General features: G+C 56.4%; 1 protein-coding gene across 1 annotated transcript in view; it reads right to left on the bottom strand.

The window, feature by feature from the left end:
* Window positions 1–13,585, bottom strand: part of LOC123521289 (otoferlin-like) — a 76,904-nt gene that overhangs the window by 8,871 nt on the left and 54,448 nt on the right. Inside the window, exon 5 of the mRNA XM_045286586.1 lies at window positions 931–1,051. Coding sequence (XP_045142521.1) covers window positions 931–1,051 — 121 coding nt within the window. The remainder of the gene's footprint in view (window positions 1–930; window positions 1,052–13,585) is intronic.

Below are 13,585 nucleotides of genomic sequence, written 5' to 3'. Positions count from 1 at the left end.
GCAGGTAGAGGCACGGAGGGAGGGTCACGCACACCAACACAGAGGAGCAAACACAGAAGAGAGTGGCAGATGACACCTGGGTCCTCATCAGTTGATCCCCATGGGAGGGCACGGCTCACACCCCCAGACTGGGAGCTATTCCGGAGTGCGGGGGGGCGGGGGCGCCTAGGAGACTGGCAAACCTGCCCACACCTCCTTCCTCATATCTTCACTCTCGATGGGGGAGAGGCCCCAGTGCACAGACCGAAACAGTGCACAGATAGAAGACAACGGCGGTCCGCTAGCAGGAACAATAGAAACCCCAGCCCCTCTGGGCCCTAGTCTCTTCAGCCACATGGCACCCTGCCTTCTCAGAGCTCCGAGCTCAGCCAGCACCCACAGCCTCAGCCTCCCTCTGTCTGCGCCCCACTGGGAAGGAAGCTGGCCCATCAGACACAACATTAGGACTGAACGCCAGGGATCGATGGGCAGAAGCCAGGGGAGAAGGTGGGAGTTGTGGGAGAAATGAGCTATGCAGGCCTCAGATCACCCTAGTATTAAAAAAAAAAAAAAATGTCACTGGCTCTTTTGGGACCTTTCCCAAGACACCTGCCTTATGGTCTAAATGCAATATCTCCCTGGAGGCAACTCTCGGCCTCTTCCTGTTCCTCCCAATCTCCCTCTAGCCCTACCCCCACCTGCCTCTCTGTTCTCCTCCCCAGGGACCACCAGCCACTCAGCTTTCTGCACCTTGCTTCTCCCACCTCCCAGAGTCCCATGCTTCCCTGGGTCCTCGACTTTCCTTGCCCCTGGGTTTTCTCTGGTTCCCGGGACACAGGAGGTGACAAGACCCTTTCCCATCTAGTGTAGGTCCTGCCTTTTGCCCCTTCTGCCCACCCCCTCTCACTGCCGGTCCTTCTCAGGAACTTAGGCCAATTCCATCGTGCCTACCTCTTCCTGCGGCTTGACGTTGCCTTCCACACCCAGGACGGGGGCCTTGAAGTCAAAGAGGATGAGGAAAAGGGGTGGGGGACTGTCCCTTTGTGATGTCCCTGCAGCAAGTCTGTGGTCCCTGGCGCCAGGAGGCACAGAGAGTAGGGTCCACGGGCGGTACAGTGCAGTATTCCATTACTCCATCAATATTGCAGGAGCTGCCGGGATACCTGACTCCCTCCACTTCCCATTCTCCCTCCTCAGGGGTGTGGCCCCATCGACCTGCAGGCCCAGGTGGGGCAAGGTGCAGGCTCCAACCTTGGTCTCATCTGCAGCAGAACCCACTCAGCTCTAGGTCAAGGTGGCTTCCTGTTGCCGAGTCTGCCCCAAGCCCCTCTCTTTGTGCTGGGTAATGTCATTAGAGAGATGGTCTAGAATCTCAAGCCCCTCCTAGTGTCAAGGCACGGAGGCTGTGTGCCTCTGTCCCCTTGAAACGGCAACCAGGGGCCATCCCTTCCCGGTGGCACCAGCTCACAGTTTCAGAAGGCCAGGCACATCCCAGTGTCGTTGATGGGCCCACCCAATCCAGTTCCACTGCCTATCCATAATGTTGGGAGGGAGAGGGAATGAGAGCACCTCTCAAAAGGGGAATTCCTTTGGAATGCTCCAATTTTCCTCCTTCCAGTAAAAGGAGTTACGTTATCAAGGCAGAAAATAGCCAAGAACAGCTTCTGTAACCTTTCTTGACCAAACACTCTGGGCCTGAGGTTTTCCCACAAAATGTTTCCCACGAGAAGGACGTGAGCGTTTTCTCACACAACCAGTGAGGAAACAGAGGCGCAGAGAAGTTAGAATCATGTCTGTGTCACACAGTCAGCAGCAGGGCGGAGACTGATGTTTAAAGCTCCAGTCCCTATGGCCAGCCAGATTGCCACGACATCCCAGCTCCTTTGCCTGGATGCTATAGGGGTGGGAGTCCCCTCTGGACCATTTGGATTTCTGACATTCTTCAGGGCCTGTCCTAAGTATGGGATGGCCGGCACAAGCTACAGATCAGGGCATCATCTGTGAGGAGCCCCACAGGCCATGCCCAGAGAAGAGGCTCGTTCAAAGGAAACCTATGCATCCATACATTTTGAAAGAGATGACCATAAATATTAAATTATGGGTAACACATATTGAACAGGTCAGGGAAGCCATCAGAAGCCGTTGTGTGAGACCCAGCAACCTTATATGCCTGGGAAAAGCCATAGAAGTGCTAACATGGCCACTAGGACAGGACTTTGTTTCATCAGGTCTCTGTACTGTGAAGGCCCCTGGTGATTTCTTAATAAGCCCCGAGGGTGGACTGCTAACCTTAAAGTCACCGTTTCAAACCCACCAGCTGCTCCTCAGGAGACAGATGAGGCTATCTGCTCCCATAAAGATTTACAGCCTCAGACATCCTATTAAAGTTCACTATGAGTTGAAATTGACTTGATAGTAGAGGGTTTGGGGTTGATTTTCTAAGGAGCCCTGGTGGCACGGTGGCTAGAGTGCTCAGTTGCTAACCAACAGTTTGGTGGTTCAAATCCATTACCCCTTCCACAGAAGAAAGGGGTGGCAGTCTGTGAAAGTTTACAAACTTAGAAACCCTAGACTCTAGGCTCTAGAGCCAGTGGTTCTCAACCTTCCTAATGCCGCGACCACGACCCTGTAATACAGTTCCTCCTGTTGTGGTGACCCCCCAGCTATGAAATTATTTCCGTTGCTACTTCCTAACCGTCATTTTGCTACTGTTTTGAATCGGGTGACCCCTGTGACAGGGTCGCTAGACCCCCAAAAGGATCGAGACTCACAGGTTGAGAACCACTGGCCTAGAGGGTCACTATGCGCTGGAATTGACTTGACGTCAATGGCTTTGAAGGGTGGTCTAGATCCAGGTGGACAATCCTGATCATCTGAACCGAGGAAACACCAGTGTCAGCAAGCAGCAACTATAGCCGACAAGAGTGTCAATGTAGCCACCATCTCTCAATCCCTCCCCAATCGCCCCTAGATTATTCTCTTAATGGGCACGTAATCCCACACTCTCACCGTCTGCTGTTCGGAAGAACTCCTGGCAGATATGTGCTAGTTTTCATTCAAGAGAGTCAAATAAGAGAGTAATCTTCTCTGAAGTGCCCCCCCACCCCCCGCACCCCAGGATGCAGGAGCCTCGTGAGGCTGAGGCAACAGGGACTTCCCAGCACCCCTAGACCACTGTGTCTGAAAACAGCCTTCTCCAGACCTCTCCCATCACTCAGCTGAGGTGGCTGATTTCAAATGCAAGTTCCCACTAGGTCACACTTTCTGGGACTGAGGGCTCAGAACTGGCCTTCTTAATATATCACTCAGTGGACTGCTGGCTACAAGGTCAGCAGTTCGAAACCACAAGCTGCTCCGAGGGGCAAAGACGAGGCTTTCTACTCCTGTGAAGAGTTACCATCTTAGAAACCACAGAGGCCGTTTCTACCCTGTCCTAGAGGGTCCCTACGAGTTGACGTAGACTTGATGGCAATGATTTTGTTTCTGGTTTTTTTCCCCCTTCAGGAGAATTTGAGAGTGACTGAAGTAGTTGTGGTGGGAAAGGGGCCACCCTCCCCAGGTTTACCCAGAACCCAACCTGTGGACTTCTGCTAGTGGCCGCCGGGCTGGCTGTATCCCTATGTCAGGAGTACTATATTTGTACGCAGACAACGTGCAGTATGCAGTTTCTGCAACCCCCCTCCCCAGGGTTTAGTCCCCTATGTGTATTATACATGTGGACTCACTATGTCCATAGAGGTATTATGTGTGAAAAATAAGCATGCTACTCTCAGGAAGCATGCCTGGTGTCCAGTTGCCATTCTTCCCATCTCCCCAGGGGGCACTGCCTCCCTCCGTATTGGCAGTTCCTTTCTGCTCAGACTCATGGCTCACCCTGCTGCTTTCCTGAGTGACCCAATAAAAGCCAGGCTGGGCACAGTCATTGGTGGGCTGCCTGGACCTTAGAGGGCCCACATGGGTCTGCATAGCACCGCTGAACCCTGTCCTAGACACAGACATCCCAGCCCGTGGGGAAGCTCTCTCAGATCAAACACATTTGTCCTGCTTGGAAAGTTGGCTGCCCTCTGCCAGTGCACACGGCCTGCCCTTGCTGCCCCAGCCCCAGAGGGGGTGCGAGGCAGTAAGTGACTGCGGCTTTTGGACACTGATGCTTCAGCCTTACCAGGAGGGCCTTCCAGGGTGGGAGGGTGGTGGTGTTTGAACTGCCAACCTTCTGGTTAGTAAAGTACAGCACCCAGTCATTTGTACCACTTAGGGGTTCCTAATGGTGTGCTGAGCATTTGCTTTGTTTTGTTTCCTTCCCAAATAAAATTCTCTGTGTGGTTTTGTTGGGTTTGACAGTTACCAAAGAGGGTAATGTGGAGAGAAACAGACCAAAGGAGGAAACATGACATTCCCTCAGAGTTCAACAACCTTACAACCCAGGGGCTTCTTATTCAAGGATGTGTGGCAGCGTGGGAGGCAGAGGCCCAGCGGGGTGGGCCCTTTTTGGATGCCGAGGGTTGGCAGTCACATTTGAGCTGCCTGGGATGCAGGCGGGCATTTCTCTCCAGAGGGAGGAAGCGAACATTCGTGCCCCCACTGAAAACGCTGCTTTTCTTTTGTGGCACTGAGGACTTCTGTGTCTCATTCCCCACGGCGGCCTGCAGGCCTGCGGTCATGGCTGCGTTGTGCACAGAGCCCTGGGGAGAGCTTGGCCTTCACCATGACCGGGGATCATTCGCCAAACTAAATCAAGTGGTCTGAGGCTTTCATTAGCTGAGGTCTATGGATTGTTCCAGAAGCTGTGGCTTAGAATGGAGGGTCATACACGAAGGAGCTGTAGACAAAGCTCACTCAGTGCCCAGGGCTTCTGCCCCACCATGGGCATCCTTGGAAGCTGCCCAGGCGCATTAGCACAGGTCTCAGACGGTCAGGATGGTCAGGCTCCCGCCTGTGAGGAAGGAGGCCTACTCTGCAGTCTTTCAGCAGCCAGATCCTCAACGCTCGGGGGCCTGATCTCTAAGCCTCCCAGGATGCACTATCTCCTTTATGTTCTGTGCTCTCAAATACAGATAAATTCATAGCTGCAATCCTCACGGTTGTCTTTCAAAATGTGTCACACTGCAACCAGCTTGTATTATCTTCCCACAGCAGGCAGAGTAGGCTGACCCTTCTAACCTCCCTGTCTTCAAACTGGCCCTCATCATGAGGCCTGAGGGACCCACATGTGCATAGCCTGACCCCAGAAAGGCCAGGGCTGTTGGTTCCTCACGGCCCCTGGGAGCCCACCCCTTGTAACACTCACAGAAACAGCATCGTGGAAATATCTTCCCCAGCTTCCCAAACCACAAGTCTTTCATCTGATGATCCTGAGTATTTCCTCCTGCAAATCACCTCCATGGTCACAGCTGGGTCCTCCTCAGTGCAGATCGGAGCGAACCAGCTTCGCTCTGTAATCATCACCCTTCAGAGATTTAGGGCTGTTTGCAGAGACAGCTCCTCTCCAGACAAACGCGTTTCCCCTGGTTTAATCTCTTCTTGGAAACCCGTTTTCTCTCTCCTTCCCTAGCTCGATCACTCTACTCATCGATCTGGAGTCCATGGTGATTCGTGGGGACCGTGTGGGGGTCAGAGCAGAAGCATCACCAATCTCAGATCGAGGGCCTGGGAAAAGACAGGCTGCTTACGGCTCATGGATTGGGTCTTTTACCACTTAACTTCCATGGAGAAGCCCCAACCCTGAGTCCTTTCCGGAGGAAACTACCAGTTCCATCTCTGCCCTCATCTTCTATACATCCCGGACTCAGTGTCCCCAACAGACCAATACTTAGGCCAGGCCATTCTCTGCCTGAAGGCTTTTCCCCTGGCTGAGAACCTGGCAAACTCCACCCTTTTAAGGCCCTGGGCTGGGGCCGGCCCCAAGCATCTACTGCCTCCGTCACTGTAGCTGATCATCACCGCTTGCTGGTTTGCAGCATGCATGAGTTGGAACTCACTTCTGTTAAAGCAGTGAAGGAGGGGGGCCCAGGGTTTTAATGTGGGCAGGCACCCCAAACCCAGCCCAGTGGAGATCACTCAGGCCCCATAGACGCAACCTCCATGTTTCTGTGACATCCTCAGTCGAACACATTTTTAGCTGATTGGGACCATAAACAAAACAAAACGAACACCCACGGTCAATTCTGACTCATATGGAGAGAGACGAGGCTTGCTACTCCCGTAAAGACGTACAACCTCAAAAACCCACAGGGAAAGTCTACTGTTTCTACTGTAGGGTCTCTATGAGAATGGGGGCCACAGGCTTGAGACAATATCTTAACTCAGTTTCTCTACCTGTAAAATAAAGACCATGTTCCTGGCTTTCTGGCTCTCTTGGGTGTGTTTGGAGAATTAGATGGGAACAGACCAGGGCTCACCGAGTCCTGGGTCTATTATGAAGCCTGGGTGGGAAGGCAAATCCCCTGCATTGAGTCCCAGCCCTGCCACTGGCCCGGAGCACATTGCTTCCCCTCTTGGGACTTAGATTTGTAAGCCATGGCATTGGCTATTGTGCTTCTAACTGCAAAGTCAGCAGTTTGCTACCATCTGCTGCTCTGAGGGAGAAAGACAGGGCTCTCTACTCCAGGAAAGAGTTACAGTCTCAGACCCTGTCCTCTAGCGCACCATGAGTCTGCATCAACTCAGTGTCAGTGAGTGTTTTTTTTGTTTTGTTTTTTTGGTGGGGGGAGCAGGGCGGGGAGCGGTTGGACCACAGTTCCTCTCTAGCATGGCAGCCCTGACTACCTCTGGCTTTGTGGAAGCCCCTGGGATGAGTCCCCTGGCTGACAAGGTGCTCCGCAGACCCATCCATCACCTCGATCTTAGGCCCGGAGCCTTCTTGGCTGGCTCCTCCCATCAGGAAAACCTTCCACTCCTGCACTCCCACACATGGCTGTGGGGTCAAGTGGACCATGGCTCGGGGGTTTTCCATGGTGGGTTTTGGGGAAATAGATCACCGGTCTTTCTTCCAAAGTGCCTTTTCGGTTAGCAGCTGAGGGCATCAGCCTTTTGCACCAGCCGGGGACTCCTCTCCTCCCCTCTCCCAGGAAACCTCAGGAGGACAAAGCCAGTGAGGGGGCCTGCTCCGCTTCCCTTAGCTTTCTGGGTCTCTGTGCTCTGGCCACAGCCTACAGCCACATGGAGCCCAGACTGGTCCTCCTGGAACTCCAGGACTGTGTGTCCTGACTCAAGGTGGACGGGGTGGGGGTGGGGGTGGGGGTCTTGGTTTCCTGGGTCTCCCATTCTTTCCCAGAGAAGCCAAGCGGGTGGGGGACTGAACGGGGACGTGGAGGAGGAACCAAGAGGCTGAAAAGAGGGAGGGGTCACTCGAGTGGAAACCAAGAGGCCCTGGCCACCTCCCGTCCCCACCCAAGGGCCTCCCTATCCCTCACCCCCATGCATGGCCAAGTGGCAAGGCCCCGTCTCTGTGCCATTCCTCAGCACTGGCTCTGCCAGGACAGCCCGCTTGTTGGCTCCTTTGTCCACAGCCCTGTGGCCAGAGGAGCCTTCTCTCTACCCAGCCGTCTGCCCTCCCTGGTGCGCCTTGGCCTGGGACACCTACTTGTTCTCGCCATCTCTGCCTCCCTTGGTCTTCTCTCTGCCTTTGCTGAGTCAGGGGTGGGGGAGTGGGGGGAGAAATGAGGAGACAAGGGGATGCATGTGAGAGGCTGCGGTCCAAAGACCCTCGTAGCCTTAGTCTCTGACTCTCCTGACCCCCACGCTCCCACGGGGCCCCCTTGTCTAGAGACACCCCCACCCCCAACCCCCTGCTACAGCCAGCCAGAAGCCAACAAACTGCCATCAACTTGGCCTAGAAGACACCAGAGGGGAACTGTGACCCATCAGCGTTTTCCATGGCTACTTTTCCAGAAACAGATTGCCGGGCCTTGTTTGCAACTCTGCGTGCAACTCCATCTTTGGTTAGTAGCCGAGCATGGCTGCATCACTGAGGGTCACACACACCCCAGCAGGTGGAGGGGGTGCTAACGAGAGAGCAGACACCCAGTGGATCCTGGTGCTGCTTGGAGAAGCGAGGGAAGGGGTCACGGAAGGGCGCTTGGGGGGGTCACTGTCCCACCCCTCAGCTTAGTTGAGGGAGGTCTCAGCGGACTAGCAGGCATCTCTCACTCTAAAGATTCTCAGGATCCATTCACACCTCCTCAGGGGACTAGCCAGGTGAGCCTGTCCCCACCCCGGCCCACTCCCCCGAGGAAGGGACCACTCTGGATTTCCCCCTCCCAGGAATCCAAACCACACTGCTTTTCTCCTCCCTCCAATGGAGTGGGGGCTCCCAAGCCCTGAGGGTCTCCCAGGAGCAAGGTCTGAACCTTCTCTGGGGAACATGGCCGTGTCAGGGTGCTGCTGGCCCCAGGAAGGAGGCGGGTGGACCAGAGGTCCTGGAGCTGGGGTTGTAAGTACAGCTGCCACTTCTGGGCTCACAGCAGGCCTGGAGGAGGCCAGGGCTCTGTGGGGGGGCAGGCTTCCCAGGTCCCCAAGGCTCCATGTCCCCACAGCAGCCTGCATATCAAGAAGCAGGCAGCTTGTGCTGCAGGAGTTCATAAGGCGCAGGTCCCTGCTGCCCCAGGGGCTGAGGCCCTGAGCAGAGAGGAGCTCTGTGCAGAGCAGCAGGCTGGGCACCCAAAGGGCTTCACCGGCCCTGAGCCCTGCAGGCTGGGGCTAGTCCGGCCCGTGGCGGCCCCACCCCCACCCTCACCCCCAGGGCTCCTCAGAACAGGGGGTTCAGAACTCTAATGGCTGATTGGAGGGGGTGGTGCACTGGACCTTGCCTTCACAGTCATTCAGGCAGACCCCCCCTTCTCTGAGTGATCCATTGGGATTTTACGGGGGTGGGGAGGAGCATGGTGATACGGATGATTTGGGGAAAAGAACTCCATGATTGGCCAGTCCCTGAGAGAGAGGGTGGGGCTGGGGAGCAGGTGTTCACGGGGTGTGGTGGGAGGGGGCGTTCGTGCACGGAGAATAGCACACAATGCTCTTTCTCCTGCCCTTGGGGGTCAATCTGAAATTGCACAGCAGGGTTGACTACCTGAACCAGGAAACCTGGACGCCTGGCACATACACCCCCAACCGTGCACACGCTCCAGTGGGCTGCCGGCAGAGCCTGCACAGAGAGGCCCACACAGTCTATTAGTACACAGTCTATTAGTGTGGAAGCCGGAAAGGGAAGAGAGACATTTCCCTCGATGAAAAACTAGCTCTAGAGGCTTTGCCACCAGATGAGTAGATGACTACTCTTCCTGTGCCGAGCCTGGAGGCGACCCTGTGCCCAGTGGGACCGAGTGCTGCCTGAGCCGGCAGGGGTCCTGGGTTGGCTGTGAATGGTCCATTGTGAGTCACAGGGCTCCCTGCCTTGCTGTGCTGCGGAAGTAGATCTCCGACCTTTCTTCCTAGTCTGTGTTGGTCAGGAAGCTCCGCTGCAACCACTCCACCGTCACTAAGGAAACCAGTTGGTGACCCTTGGGTCAGTGCAGACCAGTGCTGCCCTGCTTCTCCTACAGGCCGGTGCCCCGCCCCCGCCCCCTTGTGAAGATAGCGACTCCTGATAACCCAAGGTCCACTCGTCACTCACTGCCGGAGGGGTCCTGCTGGTGGGGTGCGGTACGAGCCGGGCTGCTAACCCAAAGATTCGAACCCACAGCCGCTCCACGGGAGAGAACGGAGGCGGTTCCTTAGGGCCGCTGTGCGCCCAGGGACTCAACAGCTAGGAGGTGACCAGCACTGCGACTGGGTTTCGAACTCTAACCTGCGGGTCTTTAGGATGGACTCCATAGCACAGGGCAGGCATGATCAATAATTGCCTGCTTTCCACCTGGGGGAGTGAGGTGCCAGCAACCCGCAGTGGTGGGGATGGTGGCAGAGGAATTGGACCCCACGGGCAGTCTGTGTGTTTACATGGTTTCTCCATGAAGCCCTGGAGGGTGGACGTGGCTTTGTAGTCATGGTCCACTTGCGTGTTATCAGTGCCCAAGCCTGGCTCCTTAGCATCCTCTCTCTCTCTCTAATTTGCTTTCCCTCCAGCTCCCATCCTCCTTACTCCATGCTCCCTGAAAGCCACAGGGCAGTGGGTGGGGGTGGGGGATCGATATGCCTTGCTGCTTGGCTCCTGGGCTGGGAGAAGCAGTTGGGGGCGGGGAGAAGATCTACCCTAGCATCTCTTCACTCCAAGTCCCGGCTGGGCCAGAAGACCTTGGCTGCCTGGAGCTGCTCCTGGAGCCACCGGGGCCCTTCTCTTGTGGGGGAGCCGGGAAGGATGTTCTAGCTCTCAAGAGGGACCATGGGAACGGGTATAGCAGCACTGGGAAGCAGCCTGGGAGCCCCTTCACACCTCTCTCAGACTCCCCCACCCCACCCCCCACGCATAGGTGCCCAGCTGCCCTCAGTCCCAGGACAGGAGGGAGCTACAGGCTTTTGCAAGGCTCTCCCCTTGGAATCAAAAGGTGAGGCACATGGAGAATAAGAAAAGGGCCCCCTGCCCCTAACTCCCCTCCAGATGAGACCCCACAGAGAGGAGTCCAGGGAAGCCCCCGGGAACACCAGGAGGAGGGGCAAGGCAGGAGAAGGAGGTGGAGATGGTTATGTGGAGCAATGAAAAGGGGAGAGAGTCTCGCCCAGCAGATGGGGCTTGATTCCAGAGTGGAGCTGCCTGGGTAAGCTGGGGCTCCTCCTTTGTCCTTTCCAAGATGTGGCCCCAGGGACAGCAGCAGCACTGTGGGCAGGGAACATAGGCGCATGTGTGTGTACATGTGTGTGTACATGTGTGAGCATACATGTAAGTATACGTGTGTGTGAGCATGTGTGTGAGCATGCAGGTGTGAACAAGGATGTGTGTGTGAGCATGTGTGTGTGAGCATGCATGTGCATGTGTAAGTGTGTGTGTGATCATGCATGTGCGTGAGCATGCATATGTGCATGTGTGAGCACACAGGTGTGCGTGTGAGCATGTGTGTGAGCATGCAGGCATGTGAGAGCATGTGTGTAATGCAGGTGTGTGAACGGGTGTGCGAGCATGTGTGCATGCGTGTGAGCATACATGTGTGCATGTGAGCATGTGTGTGTAAGCATGCAGGTATGAATATGCAGGTGTGTGTGAGCATGCGTGTGTGTGAGCATGCATATGTGCATGGGTGCAGGGCAGAGTCTCCTCTTCAGAAATGGAGGGAGATGGATGCTGATGACCAAGAGTCCAGAATCCCCATTCCTGGAAACTGTGTGCCCTTGAGGTTAGCATCTGACTTGTTCTTGGCAACACCAGCGTGGGGACTTGAAGGGAGAGCTGGGATAAGTCAGACCCCTGCCCCACTGCAGGGTGCAGGGTAGAAAAAATTTGCAATGGGAGTAACCTGGAGTCTGTGAGAAGGAAGGAAGGAAGGCTCTGTGCCAGGCTCTGTGGTGGAAAGCTTCTAGGGGCTCATTGAAAGCTGGGCTCAGCAGTCTCTGTCTCACAGCTACCTGTGGGAGGACAGGGCTCTGAGCCCGTGTGCTTCTCCCAGCACGTTCCATCTCTGGGCCAATGCTGTAGAGAGGAGGCAGAAACAGAGGGCCCTGGCTTGGGGGCAAGGACTAGAGGAGGAGAGAGAACAGCCCAGAGGGCATGCAGTGTGGGCTCAGGGCTGGGCCCTGGACAGGTGGGAGGAGAAAGGTGAACCGGCTGAACTGGAGGTGGGACCTTCCAGCAGGGCCAGTGCTCTAAGCAGAGCTGCCAGCACCCACACCCCCATGAGGAGGGAGCTGGGGGAGGGGGTGGGGATACACAGGCTTGGGAGCGGGTGGCCCTAAGTAGAGGTGTCTGCAGAGGCTGGGCCATGGTCCCTTCTTGTCTGAGGCCCTCCTAGGTGCCAGGGCCAAGAGGTCTACACACACCCTGCCGGGGGGCCAGCTGACCTATGGGGTGAGGCCAGGCTGGACGTGGGTAACACCCCGAGGAGGACAGGAGACCAAGCAGCGTGGTGCTGCAAGAACTGGACAGCAGTGGAGACAGGCCCTCCCTGGAGGGAGCGGTGTGGGGTCTCCTCCCTACATTAGTCTTGTTTCGAGGCCCATAGCGAGCCTGCTCCAGGGCTGAGACTGTTTGCTGTCTCTCCCCCCTCCCTCCATGTTATTACATGGAGAAGCAGGTTCCCAAGTGGACCAAGATGCCACAGGGGGAGACTCAGCTGAGTGCCAGCAGCAAGGTCTTCCACTGACTAGGGGATGAAGGAGAGAGGGAGGGGGCCCTGGCAGACCTCCTACGTCATCCACAAGGGGCCTGCCCTTCCAGGAAGAAGCCATGAATCAGGGTCAGAGGCTCGGCACAGGTGCTCCTTTTCTCCCCTTCCAGGGTGCAGGTGCCTCGAGAAGAGGTTAATCAAGACCCGACTGGAGGCCCCATAGACGTGACGGTGACTCTCCCTGCACCCAGAGCTGACCCTGGTCAGATAGAGTTCCCCCGACGGAGCACCTACCATTTTCCAGGTTCTCCTTGGAACCAGCTCAGGAAAACGGCCCCCCTTCCCTAAGGGCCACACCTGCTCCTCACGCATCCCAGGTCTCCAGGGCTTTCTCAGCCAGGCCCCCCACATCCAGGGCTGCTGGCTGGGGGGCACTGGGAGCCCAGGTGCTCCCAGAGCTCTGGCTGGGAGTTCTCCCTCTTTAGTTCCTCAACACTGAGCTATCCTTCCTCCTGCTCCTGCTTCACTGCCTGGGGAGCGGTCACAGCCCCAGCTGTGAAGAAGGGCCAGGGAGCCCTCTCTGTCTCCACTGTCCTACATCCCTTCTCTTGCTTTATCTAGGCTGCATCCTGCAGAACACTGGGCCACCCTGTCTGGGAGGGCAGGGAGAGACTGGGTCTGCGTGGCCCAGCCCCTCCCCAACAGAGGATGGTCATCCCCAGGCCCTTCAGAATGTCAGAGTTGGAGGGACCCCAGATGTCAATCTGCTCAGCCCATTCCTGTTAGCAACCCAGAGGGGTTAGTGACTTGCCCAAAGCCACTCAGCCCATCAGTGGCGCACTCCGGACGGGACTGAACAGATCAGAGGGGCCCTGACGCCCCTTCCGTGGCTTCCCACCTCGTGCTCAGAATGCTCTTTCCCGAGGGCTCTGCCCAGGGCTCCTGCCATGCTCCTCCCCAGGTAGAGGGCAAGGACCTGGGGGTCCATTGTGACAAGGACCACCCTTCACAAAGGACTGCCGGCACCTGCTCGCTCCTCATGCCATCCCGTGCCCTCTGCTCTATCCAGCTAGAAGGGGCAGGATGGGGGGCAGCACTCAGCCCTTGGTGACACCTGTCTCTACGCGATTCCTCCGGGGACCCCCACGCCTTGGTGAGTAGATGGGGTAGGAGGGCTCTTGGTGACCTGGGTCCATTTTACAGGTGAGCAGAGGGACCCGCAGGGCTAAGTGACTTGCCCGAGTCACCTGGACGTTCGAGGCAGAGCCAGGACCCAACTTGGAGCGTTTAAGGCCAAAGTGCACACTCTTTACCTCGCCCACAGAGCCTGGTGCCTCTGAAGGCTCTAGGGCAGCAGGGACTCAGCCAAGTTTGCTACAGGCTGCTTACTGCTCTCTGCAGCCAGCTCCCAGGTTTCC

The sequence above is a fragment of the Echinops telfairi genome, unplaced genomic scaffold (assembly GCF_000313985.2).
Source record: "Echinops telfairi isolate 266 unplaced genomic scaffold, ASM31398v2 ScPeMD7_9;HRSCAF=40, whole genome shotgun sequence".
Lineage (NCBI taxonomy): Eukaryota > Metazoa > Chordata > Mammalia > Afrosoricida > Tenrecidae > Echinops > Echinops telfairi.
Note: the sequence above shows the minus strand (reverse complement) of the source record. Positions and strands in the feature narration are given on the sequence as shown.